Raw genomic sequence first — 15,387 nt, 5'->3', positions numbered from 1 at the left:
ACTTCCCTTGCATACAACTCCCACGTAAGCCAGTGTAGAGCAAACAAGACGCGGCCAAGGTTTCAACAAGAGTCTGCTCACCACTAGCTGTTACGACTACGCCCTGTTGCTACCAAAGCTTTGGCGCTGTTTCCAGATAGCGGAGGTCACAGGAGCTCGCTACGGAGGTACGTCTGAGTGAGAGTGTTCCAACGTTGCTAAGCACCAATCGAGCAAACCATAGATGCCCCACCAACAAACGGCGAGAACCCATCCCCCACACTGTTACATTCTGCGCAACAGCTATATCAAAAGTCGAGTGATATAGTTGGAATAAGGTTCAGTCAGGGAGACGTAGTTCAACGGCGCACAGTCTGCATTGCTGTGGCGTGATTCCGCTGGAGTGGAAACAAATATCCGTCTACGCGAAGTCGATCATGACCTCAATACGTATATCCCTATCTCATCCACGACCGACTGACTGGTCGGATGTTCAATACAATACTACCGACAGGCTGGAACTATGCAAGCATCGGTGTGAAGATGTTGACATGTCACTATAGCCAATACATGCTGTTGGCAGTAGGTATCGAGACTTGTCTTCAAGTCTGTCGCAGTCTGTGCTCGTACAATCTCTGCCTAGAGCTCAAAGTGGGTTCTTGATCATCGATCCAACACTGAGAGTCATTCTCGTGACTTAGCAATAGCGCATGCACGCCGCTGCCTGGAGGTCGTTGTTGGAAGTGTCGTCGCCCAGATTCCTACGACGGTCGCCCAACGTCAACATGCGCTGTGCGAAATGAGCCAATGTTCTGCTTGACGATTCGCATAATATTGGCTCTTGTCCATATGCGGGTGTGGTTCAAGCCGCATCTTGCACGGGTTGCTCGGAAGCCAAGGTCTGTCGAGTTAGCGACAGGTTCTCGCAACAACATTGTACCTAGGAGATGAGGTTGGTGATGGAGATACTTTGCGCATTGCGAGAGGTAGACGGGCTCATGGATAGAATCACAAGGGGTCTTGCGGCTCAACGGTCGCGCCTTCTCAAGGATAGGGCTGAAGGGGCCCAACGCTAGCCAGATGCGGTAGCGTGTTTTCGAGTTGTTTGGCCGCGGTCTTTGGGTGACGTGCGCGACGACATTGAACGACTCCATACCTACCAGCGCACCCGTCTTCTTAATAATGTATAATCTACGACCCTTTTGAAACTTTGCGTCTGAGACCAACCCGCCAAGCCATCCAAAATGGCAACTAAAAACGAGACGACGCGCACGCGCATCGACCGAATCAAGGCAGACTTACGGTCGACTACGACATGCACAAACACCACGGTGACGGCGCTCCAGGACTTACTTTCCGGTAAAGAGGAGGATGCGCCGCAAAAGGAGAATGTCCGAGTAAAGGTGCAGGCTACGGCACGGCGGAGAGGCGCGACAGCAACAGCTATAGCGACGGCGGATATCACCAAGCAGAAGAACTCGACGCTTGCGCCAAAGGAGAAATACGTCCTAGCGACTGAAGTTGCCAATACGACGCTCCAGACACTCGCCGACGCGCTGAAGAACCCACTGCCCGCAGTCGCTGCTCGCCCCCCTACCAAATCGAAGCCAACGACCGCCGAAGATGCGCGCAAGCCGGCTAGACCGCGACTCGGTCATACGACGAGTTCCTCCATATCCCAGAAGCCTCTTAGAGAACGATCCGTCTCTCAGCTCAATAACTCGCCCCAAAAACGTGCCCCGCGTCGGTCGTCGTCGTATTCGTCCTTCCTCGCACCAGGCCCAGACCCTGGTCTTCTCGCAACAGCAGAGTGCGCAAGGACGGCATTTGCATACTTGGGTACAACAGAGGCACAGAGAGTGCTGGGCAAGGACTCACAAGAATTGCAGTACGAGAATGGCGTGCTCGTGCTTATTAGCAAGCTTGTCGCACTGGGCCTAGACAACATGGCAGTCAAAGAGCTCAGAGGACTGAAGAAGAAGCTGGATAAATATCTTGGCCAGGATCCGGCAAAAGAGGAGCCTAAGTCTGGCCTACCGCAGCCGGGGACTGCAGAGAAGGAGAGCATTGCGTTGCTTCTCGACTTTGCGACGATCGACCCGAAGAGCCCTGCTGTGCCATTGGTAGCGAACTTCCAGATATACACATTGCGCATTATTGCGAAGCTCAAGAGGCCCCGGACTATCGAAGCCACATGGGAATATCTGAAAATGACCAACTCCTCGTCACCTATAAATCTGCTCTGGCACACTGCAAAGACATCGAACAGCCAAGCGAAGGCGGCGAGACAGTTGGAGTCCCTAGCGCAGACAATTCTCTCCCTATGCCCGAGTATATCGAGCGCAGAAGACTCTAACAATCTACAACCATCTGCGGAGACCGTACTTCTTCTACAACACTTGGCCTTCAGCACCCGGAAAAAGTGGTGGGGCCTGGCCAAGCATCAAGGCAACGTTGATCGGGAACTCTTAGAACCGTTTACAAAGTGCTTGGTTGCTTTCGCTCGCAGATCAAAACTCACATCCAGCAAGAAGTTCAAACTCGCGGAAACTTTGTACATCGACCTGGCAGGGCTCCCGACTGATTCCACTACACCGGCCGCTGCGAACAAGACTCTTTCCTCTCTAGCTCAAGCTGCGGGCTTGTCTGATCAGGCCCTCCGGTGGCTAGGGTCGTCAAAAGAGGCTTCGAGCCTTGATGCATCCGCAGCCAAGCAAACAACAAGAGCGATACGGATTGCTATCATTAATCTTGAGGCGTTCGTGAAGGGCGAAAAGCAGTCGGACCTGGAGGAAACTATTGCTACTGCACTTGATGTTTTGCAAGGAGGCTTAGGTGGATCTGTGTCCGATCTGGAAACCTTATTTGCGGAGGTGAATTCCCTGCGACGCGCTGCCACGCGATTAATCATTGCAAGTACGTCGAAAACCACGGAAAGTTCTGAAAGAACATCGATCGAACATCATGCGGTACCAATTATTGCAGCAAGCGTGCATTTCTTTGCCAGATTTCTCGGTACTGCATCGTCGATTGAATCAGACACAAAATCGCAAAACCGACACTCTGAAAGAATTAGCCTGGCCTGGAAATGTGCGAAGAGTACTGTTGACTCTCTGATGGCATGTTGCAAGCAGACGATAAAGACGCAAGACCAATGGCAAGAGCTTGATACCATTCTTCAGGAATGCTCACATATCGTACGCCGATTTGATGAAGAGATCGAACACGGTACGCTTCCGGCAGGAGAGAACACTTCTCTCGTTGGCGCGTACCTGATCAAACTGTCAAATGCATACTGGTCCCTATATTCACAACTGCGAAGAGCGCGGTGCAATTCCGAAGCCCTTGTTGTAGCCATGCAGCGCTCGATTGATCTTTTGCAATCCCGGTCGCCATCCGAGCGAGAAAGTGGGCTTCTTTCAATGAAATTAGAGCACCTGGGCGAAGCATTGCAGGACCTGAACCACATCGATCGTTCTCGCATCGCCTTCCAAGAGTGTATGCGAAATCACCTTACCGTCGAGGCGTTGCAGCAACTTTCGAAGGAGACATCTACAGCATCCCTGCACAAGGTTTTCAGCACTGATGGATCTTTCGACGCTCTCGTCCGGGTGTTGAAAACGCTCCATCACTCATTCATTCGATTTGGACCCCAAGAACCAGATGAGCTAGCCTTCTACGATCAGGAAGATTTGGAACCTGGAACGAGAGGAGCCATCTTGGAGTTACAGCTTGGTCTCTACCTGCGAACGTTGTCCAAGAATCGACAGTGGGACTCCAACCTCAACAAATCGATATGTATCCTTGTCGAACGACTGCAACAGCTTTACATACCAGGAACCTTTCCGATCCGATATCTGAGGCTCTCTGTCACACTTCTTCAACTTTCCCAACAGGACCCGCAGATCTTGCCCCAGCACCTGACTACACTTGATGCCACAGACGACGACAGCGTGCGGACAGCAAGTAGTGAAGACGTAGGACTCAAGCACTATGAAGCCCATCTAAAAGCGCATCGTGATCTCAAGACCTTGATGCAGCAGGCTTCTCCTCCGACAGGAATCTTCAAGCAGTGCTTTGCGGCATGGGAGTCTCTCGTCAGCTCTACGTCCTCATGGGAAGCACTCACAGATCGGGTCGACAATACGGAGACCTGGTTACAAGACCTCCAAGCATGTCTTGAATTCCTCAACGCGAAAGGAGAGGAGTATGCGGCTCTACCACTCCTGCATCTTCTGGTCAGGGTTCTTGAGCTACGGAACGACTCTGATGCATCCGAGCTGATCACCACGCTGTGTGCCCTCGGTCTTCAGTTTCTTCACCTTGGTTATACTGGCAAGGCGGGTTTATCCTTGGCCAAGGCTGAGGCGTTGACCGAACGCCATGGCCCCTCTGTAGAGGTCAGATTGCTATGGCATATGGCGTATGCTGAGTACCTTGTGGGTATCGGAAACACCACCAAATGGTATGTGGAGCAGTATCTTATCTTGACGGAATTATACTAACACTGGGCAGTCTGACTACGATGACGAACGCACAATCTCTTGCGCTCAACGATCGACAATTCATGGATCTCGCAAAGTCAACGACAACCCTCTCCGGTAGATTACGGTTCAACAAGATCGTCGCAGCTGCGTCCTATGTTCAGTCGCTTCTCGCCTCAGCTACTGGCTCATACAAGGCAGCGGCTCAGCATGCAAGGCAGTGCGTCACAGTCAATCGTCGCATCTGGGCCGCCCTCGAATCACGGGCCAATGCGAAGAAATCGACAGCCGTGGACGGCAAGGAACCTATTGCGCCTCTTGTCATGTCTGTAACGCATGATGCTCTCAACGGGCCTGACTTCTGGTCCTTGGTTCCCGCGTTGTACCGAGCCTTGATGCAACAGTCCCAGATCTTCGCCCATCAAGGTCTGTTACACGAAGCTATCCATGTCGCTGAACAGGCTGAAAAGGTCGCTATGGCTACAGGATCCGCAACTCTCATCACGGACAACGCTAGTTGGCGCGCTGACTGTTGGGCCCAGAGCGGTAGACCCGACAAGGCTGAGACAATTTTCAATGCTCTGAGCCCCGATACATCTCGCAAATGCTTGTCTACTGCAGGTTACCATTCAGCTGTAGCCAGGATGCATCACTGGAACGGTCAATACGAGCAAGAGATCCTGTCTTATGACCTCATGGAGAAGCTTCTCCAGGAGCTAAGCTCACCCTCGTACATCAAGACGTTGGAGACTTCGTCACCCTCGGTCGATGCGCTTGCTGATCAGGTCTCTTCTATGACTCTAGAGACTACGGAGAGTGTCAAGGCGAAACCAGCCACCAGAGGCCGTAAACCCGCAGCCAAAGCTGCACCAAAATCGGCTGCGAGAACAACCGCCGGTGCTCGGTCCAAGGCCACAGGGGCAACTGCGAAGGCCGTCACAACGACCAAGCGTCAAATAGGGAAGGCCGTAGTACCGGAAGCTTCCAGTATCGCCGAACAGTGTTCTGCGTTGTGCGCTTTTCAGGCGAGCATGAGAGACCGAGCTGTCCTTGCTAGCCTTCTTCACGATGATCTCGATAAAGCCCTGAGCATTCTTGATGAGGCAGAGCAGCTTCAGGCCGGGCTGAGCCAAGAGGTGTCGCACATGTGGGCTATCTTCAAAGCAAAGCTTGCACAAAGTGCGAAGCAGATTGCTGAAGACTTCACGGTGAACACTCTGCCAGAATCGACCATCGCTTTTCCTGCGTTTGGTCTCAAGGAACGAAGACTCTCGGACGCAACCACCACCAAGAAGGTAACTGTGGGATCTTCAGCAACTACTAAGACTGGTCGAGCGAAGAAGCAAGCCAAAGTAGACTTTATGGATACGCTTCGCGAAGCACGTGCACGACTCGTTGAAGCACACAACCTATGCGCTACCAATGGATCTAATCACCTGTTCCGCCAAACCTCCATGGCGCTAGGCCATGTCACCGTTTTGATGTCCGCCGTTTCTGGAACCGAGCTACCGGGCTCCCTCCACCCATTATACGCAGCCTACATGAGTGGTATGTAAGACGCAGCACATGGCAAACAATATACTGACAACACTCAGAGCTCCCTAAAGTCAACGCCTTGCGCCTCGTGCAAGAATCAACAGAGGCAGAGAAGCAACAACTGTCGCGCGATGACTGCCTGCGATGGCCAGCCGCTGATTCATCGCATTTCGCCTTCAGCTCAGTGTCCAGCTTTCAGAAGGAGTATGTTGACATCATTCCGGAAACTTGGTCTGCTGTATCTCTGGCACTTAGTGAGGCCCGCGATGAGCTATTCATCACCCGGTTTGAGCGTGGCCTGTCTCCTTTCGTATTGCGCCTACCGTTGGCTCGCCATGCTTCGCGCGAGATGGACGAGGAAGAGTTCTCGTTTGAGGACGGCAAGAGAGATTTCGATGAGATCATTGAGCTCAGTGATTTCAGTACGCGATCTGCCAAGGACATGACCTCGAGGGAAGCAAGACACCAGTGGTGGGCCGAACGCGAAGCTCTGGACACCCGACTTCGTGAGCTTCTTATCAACATGGAGAATATCTGGCTGGGTGGCTTCAAGGGCATCTTCTCTCAGCATGAGCGTCAGCCAGCTCTCCTAGCTAAATTCCGAAAGGCTTTGGAAGACATACTCAACGAGCACCTGCCTTCCCGTAAGAAGAAGAGCACTCAAAAGCGGCCAGTCTTGGATACACGAGTACTGGAGTTGTTCATTGGGCTGGGCGACGCTACCAATGAGGATCTTGACTTGGACGAAGCGCTCATGGATCTTATATACTTCGTTGTGGACATCCTCCAGTTCAACGGCGAGCGCAATGCCTATGACGAGCTCGATTTCGATGCCATGGTCGTGGAGACGTATGAAGCACTACGCGCCTATCACAGCGCGTCCCACAAGCTTGACGCTGGTTCTCGTCACACGATACTCATCTTAGACAACAACTTACATGCGTTCCCCTGGGAGTCACTGCCTTGCCTGGAGCCGCTTTCTATCTCGCGACTACCTTCCCTTGCTGCCCTTCGCGAACGAATACTTTCGGCACGGTCCTCCACAACTCAGCAGGAAGCTGCTCCGGGACATTACATAGCCACAAGTACGGGAGGTACAAGCATGCTGAATCCATCCGGAGACTTGTCCCATACTTCGAAAACCATCAACCCACATCTAGACGAGCTTGCGGGCCCCTGGAACCATATCGCCAACCGCGCACCGTCCGAGAAGGAGTTCGAAGATGCACTGCGTGAGAAGAATTTGGTGTTGTATTTCGGTCACGGCAGCGGTGCACAGTACGTCAAGTCAAAATCAGTGCGACGTCTCTATCCCGGCGAGCAAGATGAAGAGGACAGAAAACCTGGCTGTGCGACCACTCTCCTCTTCGGTTGTTCGTCTGTACATCTCACTGAAAACGGCATTTTCGAGCCTTCGGGTATGCTTGCGGCATATCTTACTGCGGGCGCTCCAGCAGTACTTGGCATGCTGTGGGATGTCACTGACAAGGATTGCGATCGGTTTGCCGTCAAAGCGGGCGAACTATGGGGACTATGGCCTGAGGCACAGGAAGATTCGCCGCCATCCAAAACGCCCGCGAAAACGCCCGCGAAGAAGGCGAAGGGCAAGGGTCGAGTTGCGCAATTGGCCGAGGAAGTAGAGATTGCAAGAAGCGTAGATAGTGCAAAGAAGGGAAAGAAGTCCGCTAGGTTGGTGGATGATCGTTCGAACGCGGTTCGGGTGTCGCAGAAGGGCGTTGGATTAGATGAGGCAGTGCGGGATGCGAGAAAGGCCTGCTACCTGAAGTACCTGAACGGGGCTGCTGCAGTTGTATACGGGATTCCAGTGTATCTAGACTAGCGCAGTGAGGTCGGGCAAGACCACGGCATAAATAATGAGCGCATGAGGGGATAGTTCTAATAAGCACGAAAGAAGATCCTTCCAGTTGGGTCGCGCACAGTAAACCTTATTGTGACGCGCGTTAACTTTGGTACGGAAGCAACTCCGATGGCCTGGTCGGCGGCATGAGGGCCACGGTCTGCTGTCAGCGGGCGCGACGACGTGATCATACGATCTTCGCATCTCGGAACTCCACAATCTCGAGCGCGTCAATACGCCCGCTACACTTTCCGGTCTTGTTCGCGACGAAGTCGAAGCCATGGCCGAACGCCCGGCCAAATCAGGGTCATCACGAAAGCGAGCCCTCGTGAGCTGCGACCGCTGCAAAATCCGACGGGCACGGTGCATACGCGACAATGCCGAGGTGCCATGTGCGGACTGCAAGGCAAATGGCGTGGTGTGTGAATCGAAGCTTCCACGTAAACAGAGGGTCTATGGCAGTGTGGAGACCCTCAGCTTACGCTACAGAGCCCTTGAGTCGCTAGTCAAAGGCCTCTTTCCGGATGAGAGTGTTCAGGACACAGAGACCCTGTTCAAGATCGCCACGACCAGGAACATTGCTATGCCCGCGAGCGACGACTTTACTCCCGCAGACATCTTCAGCAGTAGCAGTAGCGATAGACAGACTTCCTCGCTGGAACAGCAACAACAACAGCAACACTCATTGCAGCCATCGCCAGTTGCTCAGTCTGCCTACTTGGGCTCGCACACTACCACGTATCCCCTGCACTCTGCTCGGCGCACTACTGCCTTGTCTACAAGCAAAGAACGTCTTCGTCAGCCCATAACGCAACAAGTATCTTCCCAGACTGACGAGATCGTTCGTACGAATCGTGGTGCCTCACATTATTTCGGGCCGTCGAGTAGTTTCCGACTTGCATCGACTATCCGCACCCTCGCGTCCCGATGGAAGGCCGTATCAGGCGCCGACTTTCCTGGCCTCCGATCATTCACCTCAAACCCCTCAAGCCGATCGGGCTCAGCTCTCAAACGCAGCAGCACGAATCCTTCGGAGGATGAATTTGCTCCACCCTCATACAGCCAGCGTCCAGGTTCTAGCCATGGCAGCCGCAAGAGATCTAGGACAGAGTGGGAGGCATCAAACGATCCGTCGCAGCATCATGATCACTCATCACGTCTAGATACTATTGGTGATCTGATACCCGCAAAGCATATCGCCGACGCTCTAGTAGCAGTCTACTTCGATCACATACATGTGTACTTTCCCCTTTTCAATAGAACCACGTTTCAGATCCGGCTGGAAGCTACGTACTCACGGAAGACGCAGTTGTTCGAAGAGTGCAAGGATATGGGGTGGCTAGTTTCCTTGGCCTTGGTGTTGTCGTTTGGCTGCCAGAAATCAAAAGCAAATGATGTCGACCAAATGAATGTACTTCGCCACAAGTTTCTCGCCTTCGCCAAAACCTACTTTCGGACGCTTCTGACATCGACTCGTCTGGACAATGTCCAAGCGCTCGTTCTTCTCAACATGCATCACCATAATATCGGGCAGAAGAGCAGCTCGTGGTTACTGATAGGTCTTGCTGCACGTATGGTACGTTATATGCTTTACAGGACACCCATGCTCTGCTAACACATATCAGGCCATTACCATGGGAATGCATCGAGACAGCACGAACGTCCAATTCGAACCCATCGAATGCAATACGCGCCGACAAGTCTGGTGGTCCCTCTACATATTCGAAAAGACACTGTGCGGCATATTGGGCCGCCCAACAGTGATTGATGACCGAGAGATGTCGATGAAAGTTCCAGACGCACCAATGCTAGAGCAAACGCGCATCAACGCAGCATTCATGAATCTCTGTTCCGACCTAGTGTCCACATCGTACCGCATTCGACAACGTGCCTATTTCGACAAAACTTCTGCCGAAGAACGATCCCCGACCATCGCTGTCGCCATGGCCCTACTTCGCGAGTGCGACAACTTCTTCGCAAAAATACCTCAGCACATGTCAATAGAAGACATGCCAGGGCACCCAGATCTGAAAGCAATGACATTATTGCTGCACGTCTACTATTACTACACGCGGTGTGTCATCTCCCGAGACTTTCTCATACAAAAGGTAGAGAGCAACGTCTGCTTCCTGGAGAACAAGGCGCCCCCGATTTCAGAAGACTGGTCTACAACCCTAATCCTGGCGGAGGACTGTGTTGAATCAGTACACAAAAGCCTCCAATGCATCACCATCGGCATCGAGCTGGGGATATTCGAGATTATCGGTTACTCCTGGCTAGACTTCTTCTTCGTATTCCACGCCGTGTTAATCGTATGCGCAGATTTTCTTGCACGGCCCAAGGGCCAAACCGATTCACCGAGAGACGTCGAACGTAAAGCGACAGTGCGCACTGTGCTCGACCAGGTCCGCGGAATGCAGAAGCTCGCACCTACGTACAAGACCCTTGGCCGGATTGCGCTGCAATTCGCCACAATAACTGGTGTTACTCAGGATAACGATTCGCCAACAGTACCGGATGTGCCAGAGGAGGGGCCTCTGGACAGTGTGGTAGACATGGCGGCCGAGGAAAGAACGGACAATGCCGACATACTCGATATAGGGAATGATTGGTATACAGACGCGACGGCCGATTTGGGATTAGACTTCTTCGACCTGAGTCAGGCGACACATCCAGGGTCATTCCCCATCATGGATCCTCCGTCGCGTTCTGAAAACACGGGCGATCAGACAGGCGACGTGGTGGACGATTGGACAGACAGGGCGCTAAAAGGGATGCACACGCTATAGACACGAGGTCACGCGTTAGGAACCAGGGAAATTGCACCAAGACACCTATATTGCCGTCATGAATTAATTCGCAAATTTGGATGACATCATCATCTAGCGTGGTGTTGAAGTTTGGTGAGCGCTTGGCGATGCACGATCGACCGATAGCCGCAGCCAGTCAAGATCGGACCATGCCGCTTTGAGATTTCATGACGCATTTGTTCGAGGTTGATGTCGTGACAGCTGCAGACAAATACAGGCCCGCAGTAGCTTGCGGTCCTGCAGCGCGTCGCATAAGTGCTGACCTTTTACCTCGATGCCACATTCAAACGACAGAACGCCTATTCTGCCCACTACGAATATGGCAGGCGGTAACAAGGATGGAAAGAAGAAGGTGCTGGTTGTGGGAGCTGGAGCGGCTGGTATGTTGAACGCGTGTATTAAGATGCATCGTTGTTGACTTGAGGCAGGAATGTCGTGTGCTCACCATCTATCCGAACACCCCGACAAATTCGATGTTACCCTCATCGATGCAGTAGATTACTGTGGTGGCCAGGCTTTTTCCATTGGAGTCGACAAAGAGCGCCATGGCGCCGAATGGCTGAACCAAGGTGTTCAAGGTGGAAGCTACATCTTCCACCACACCATGACAATGTTCGCGAGACAAGGCCATCACGCAGATCCGGTCAACCTCCAAGTTTCCTTCGGCAAAGACGACATCTTCTGGACCAACGTCTTCCCCACGGAGCTTCTTGCGCGCCATCAGAAGGAAATTCGCAGGTTCCATACCATGATCAAGATTGTCCGTTGGTTCGAGATTTTTTTCGCATTGATCCCGATCAAGATTCTATTCAAAATGTTCTGGTTTTCCGAAGAGTTCACCAACACTGTCGCCATGCCAATGATTGCACTTTTTCTGGGAACTGGAAACGAGACGCCAAATGTACCCAGCATCATCCTAGAACGACTCTGCACTAGTCCAACGTACGGCATGTGGTATCCGGTAGACAAACGAAGCATTGCTAGCAATCTGCCGCCTATGGTTGTTTTCCCCAAATTCAGCGAGTTCTACGAGCGCTGGAGGCAAGATCTGCTCAAGAGAGGTGTCAATGTCAGGCTATCGACGGAAATAACTCGAGTTGTGAAGCGAGACAAAACTGGTGTTACTGTCAGGTTGATCAAGCGTACGCCCATGCCTGATTCGCACAATCCCAACAGTGTCCACGTACCCTACGACGACGAGCACAACGCCGATGCGGACGCGCAAGAAAAGGAAGAGCACTATGACGAAATCATTCTCTGCGTACTTGCCGACACGGCAAAGCGTATCTTAGAAACCACCGCCTCATTCCGCGAGAAGAAAGTACTCGGGTCCGCAAAATTCTCCGACGACATCACCGTCACCCACTGGGACAGCGACTACATGCATAAGCACTACGAAAACTTCTACGACCCAGAAAAGTCCGCCGAAGAGCTCTCCGGCGCCGACCAGACAGCCCGCAACCAATACGCCGAGAAGAACTTCAAGCCCATGTACTACATCAAGATGTACCCGCAAGACCGATCAAAACTAGAAATGTGCTTCGACTGCACAAACTACCAAAGTCAATTCCCACCGGACGTCCCCTTTGACAAGCACATCTTCCAGACTATCTACCTCAATAAGGCGCGCGACGGCCATCTATGGAGCATCGACGAGATCAACAAGGACAAGATCATCCGCAAGGACTGGTGGCACCAGCTCTGCCACTCCTGGACCCATTACGTCTTCGTAGTACCATGGATGTGGCTACTCCAAGGACGAAAACACACTCGCTTCGCAGCAGCATGGACGCTTATCAACGCTCACGAAGTCGCTGTCATGAGTGGTATCGCTGCCGCTGTTGATCTCGGTGCACAGTACCCTGCTGATCTCGAGCGCGACAAGTTTGCTTTCTTGAGCTTTAGGTTGTATTACCTGCTGGCGTATGGAAAGTGGTATAGCCGTAAGGCGACGAAGGAGACGAAGGAGGGGCCGGGGAAGGACTGGGCGAGTGGGCTTTATGGGAGTGTTTATAGAGGGCCTGGCGTCAGTGAAATTGATCGGCTGCAGTGGAGGGAGGAGAATGATATCAAGGGCGAGCCGGTTACGTATGAGTATCCTACTAATGCTGGGACAAGGTAAGCTTTGGAACAAGCTTTGTGAAGAGAGGGGTGGAGAGCGAAGAGTGGACTGTGACTGGTGTCCTGATGGCTGGCGTAGCTTTACCAATACCACATCCAATATTCATGAGTGAACGACTACCACATGCCTAGTTCTTCTCCATCTCAACCTTTTGTCAGCACGTTCACAGAAATCTACCTTTGACCTCAACGCGCGGTCGATCACCCAATACTAACTTCGTCCCAAAACATCAAGTAAGCCCTACACCTACGATAATTATCATGAAGCATTGAACTGATCCTGCAAACAAGGCGTAGGATCGACGTCGTATAGTCTTACGTCCAGTCCCGAGTTGTAACCCGCGTTAACTCCGTCAAACTCCGCCAAGACCCTGCATATCATGACCACTTATCTCCACAGCTCCACATGGAAGATGTGTAATGATGTCGTTGCCAGAAGTATAAGTAACCCAAGCATCCAAAATATCACGTACCCAGAATCGAGATCGTCACAACGGAATATTTGACCATCTTACCAACCATGTCATCCAAAACACCCCTCGACATCGTCTTCGGCTGCATGACCTTCGGCCGCGAAGGCGAAGAACAAGTCCGCACTTCGGATATAAACGACTGCGCAGCTATCCTCGATACTTTCCAATCCTACGGCCATAACGAGGTCGACACGAGTCGTTTCTATGGCGTATGCGCACCCATTCCCTTCTCGCCCTCCTCACCCCACCGAACTAACAAACCCAGAATGGCACATCGGAAGAATACCTCGCTCAACTCTCCTGGCAGAAGCGCGGTCTAGTAATGGACACCAAGTTCTTCCCCAATGTCCATGGACTCTTCGGTCGTACACCCACTCACTCTAGGAAGGAGGATATGGGCAAGAGTTTAGAGGAGAGTCTCAGTGCGCTTGGAACCGAAGGCGTGGATTTGTGGTATCTGCATGCGCCGGATCGGAGTGTGCCGCTTGAGGAGACGGCGAGGGCGGTGCATGAGTTGTTTGAGGAGGGAAGAGGGAAGAAGTTTCAGAAGTGGGGGGTTAGTAATTTTATGGCTTGGGAGGGTATGTTTAGTCCACTTCATGCATGCGTCCTGTCCCTTCCAACACTCCCTCATTGCTCCATATCAGATACCATGCTAACTGTTTATCATAGTCGCAGCAATCTGCGAGATCTGCAAAGCAAACGGATTCCAGCTACCGAGCGTATACCAGGGTGTATACAACGCCCTCCACCGCAGCATCGAACACGAACTGCTCCCCTGTCTGCGCAAATACAATATGTCCTTCTACGCGTTCAATCCCTTGGCTGGAGGATGGTTGACTTCGCGGTACAAGCGCGAGACGCAGAATGAAGCTCTGGAGGCTGGGAGTCGGTTTGATGCGAACCGTAAGTCGATACCTTGAATCAATTGATATCACACAATGATTGAGGGTGAACTAAGAGCTGACATCAATGTTCCACAGGTATGCAAGGCAAGATGTACCGCGCACGCTACTGGAACGACGAGTTCTTCACTGCGATCGAGAGCCTGCGGTCTGAATTACCTGAAGGTCAAACGGAGAGTGAAACGGCGCTTCGGTGGATGATGCATCATAGTCAGCTCAAGAAAGAGTTTGGGGATAAGGTTATCATTGGGGCGAGTAGCAAGGAGCAGTTGAAGATGAATCTCAAGGACTTTGAGAAGGGGCCGTTGGATGAGGGGGTTGTGAAGGCGCTGGATCAGGGGTGGGCGGTAACGAGGGGGGTAACTTGGAAGTACTTTCACTAGATTGGGGGTCGAGATCGAGGTCGAGGAGGCGAAATGCGTTGGAATCTGGGGGACAGCTCCGTGAGTCAGCGTTTCGCAGGCGGGAACGTGTGCTGTGAAAGAAGTGTCAGTCACTTTCGAGACGGTCGACTGTAGATGGTGAACAGCATCTGGTGCTCCTCGAGCAGATAAAAGAATGGAGAAATACTTCCTTTACTACATAGTTGTCGCTCCACGCAACCCCAATAACATCCACTCACTCAAAGCAAGACAGCAGCACACCAAACATGCCATCACCATCCCGCCTCCAAACCTCCATCGAGGATGCCACGACCAACACCATCAACGCCACTATTGCGAAGAGACAGACACGAGAAGCGGAAGCGGAAGCCCAAACCGCGGCACGTGCCCAAGCCCAAGCTGCGCGGAACGCTCAAGCCCAAGCTGCAATAGCCGCTCAAGCTCACGCTTATGCCCAAGCTCAATCCCGACTCGCAGACCAAGCAGCAGAGCAGGCCATAGCCGCAACCGCAGTCGCCATAGCAGCAACCCAGCACGCGCGAGAAATCCGAGAAGAATTCCAATACACTATGCGAACCATGCGGCGGCACGCACTCGGATTGACCAGTGATGTAGAGAGAGAGAGACGGGGACGAGAAGAGACCTGGAATGCGTTCCAAGCTCTAGTTCGGCGACTTGAAGACCAGCGTGGACACCGCGGTGAGACAAGGGGTGAAGAGCAAGAGCCTCGTCCTTCGCCTCCACCCGCTGCGGAAGAGTACCACCATTGCGACTTTGACCATTGCAATGGTCTTTGTACGTATCTTAAAGACTAAAGGCGCATGAAGGGATCGAGCTC

General features: G+C 52.5%; 3 protein-coding genes across 3 annotated transcripts; all 3 read left to right on the top strand.

Annotated features, from left to right (window-relative positions):
• Positions 1-1,223: 1,223 nt before the first annotated feature.
• Positions 1,224-7,839, top strand: J4E83_000658 (uncharacterized protein; the record flags this gene model as incomplete). The annotated part of the gene is made up of 3 exons (XM_049327619.1): positions 1,224-4,444; positions 4,495-6,011; positions 6,059-7,839. 3 exons carry the CDS (start codon positions 1,224-1,226, stop codon positions 7,837-7,839), a joined length of 6,519 nt encoding a protein of 2,172 aa, XP_049193764.1.
• Positions 7,840-8,137: 298 nt separating this feature from the next.
• On the top strand, positions 8,138-10,646 carry J4E83_000657 (uncharacterized protein; the record flags this gene model as incomplete). The annotated part of the gene is made up of 2 exons (XM_049327618.1): positions 8,138-9,433; positions 9,483-10,646. 2 exons carry the CDS (start codon positions 8,138-8,140, stop codon positions 10,644-10,646), a joined length of 2,460 nt encoding a protein of 819 aa, XP_049193763.1.
• Positions 10,647-10,941: 295 nt separating this feature from the next.
• J4E83_000656 (uncharacterized protein) lies at positions 10,942-14,549 on the top strand (the record flags this gene model as incomplete). Its single annotated transcript, XM_049327617.1, has 6 exons — positions 10,942-11,047; positions 11,096-12,785; positions 13,266-13,470; positions 13,527-13,842; positions 13,934-14,167; positions 14,245-14,549. The coding sequence occupies 6 exons, from the start codon at positions 10,942-10,944 to the stop codon at positions 14,547-14,549; spliced, it is 2,856 nt and encodes a 951-aa protein (XP_049193762.1).
• Positions 14,550-15,387: the final 838 nt, after the last annotated feature.

Source organism: Alternaria metachromatica (genome assembly GCF_023757995.1).
Source record: "Alternaria metachromatica strain BMP 0045 chromosome Unknown scaffold_1, whole genome shotgun sequence".
Lineage (NCBI taxonomy): Eukaryota > Fungi > Ascomycota > Dothideomycetes > Pleosporales > Pleosporaceae > Alternaria > Alternaria metachromatica.
The sequence above is the reverse complement of the archived record's forward strand: the minus strand, read 5'-3'. Positions and strand labels throughout refer to the sequence as shown.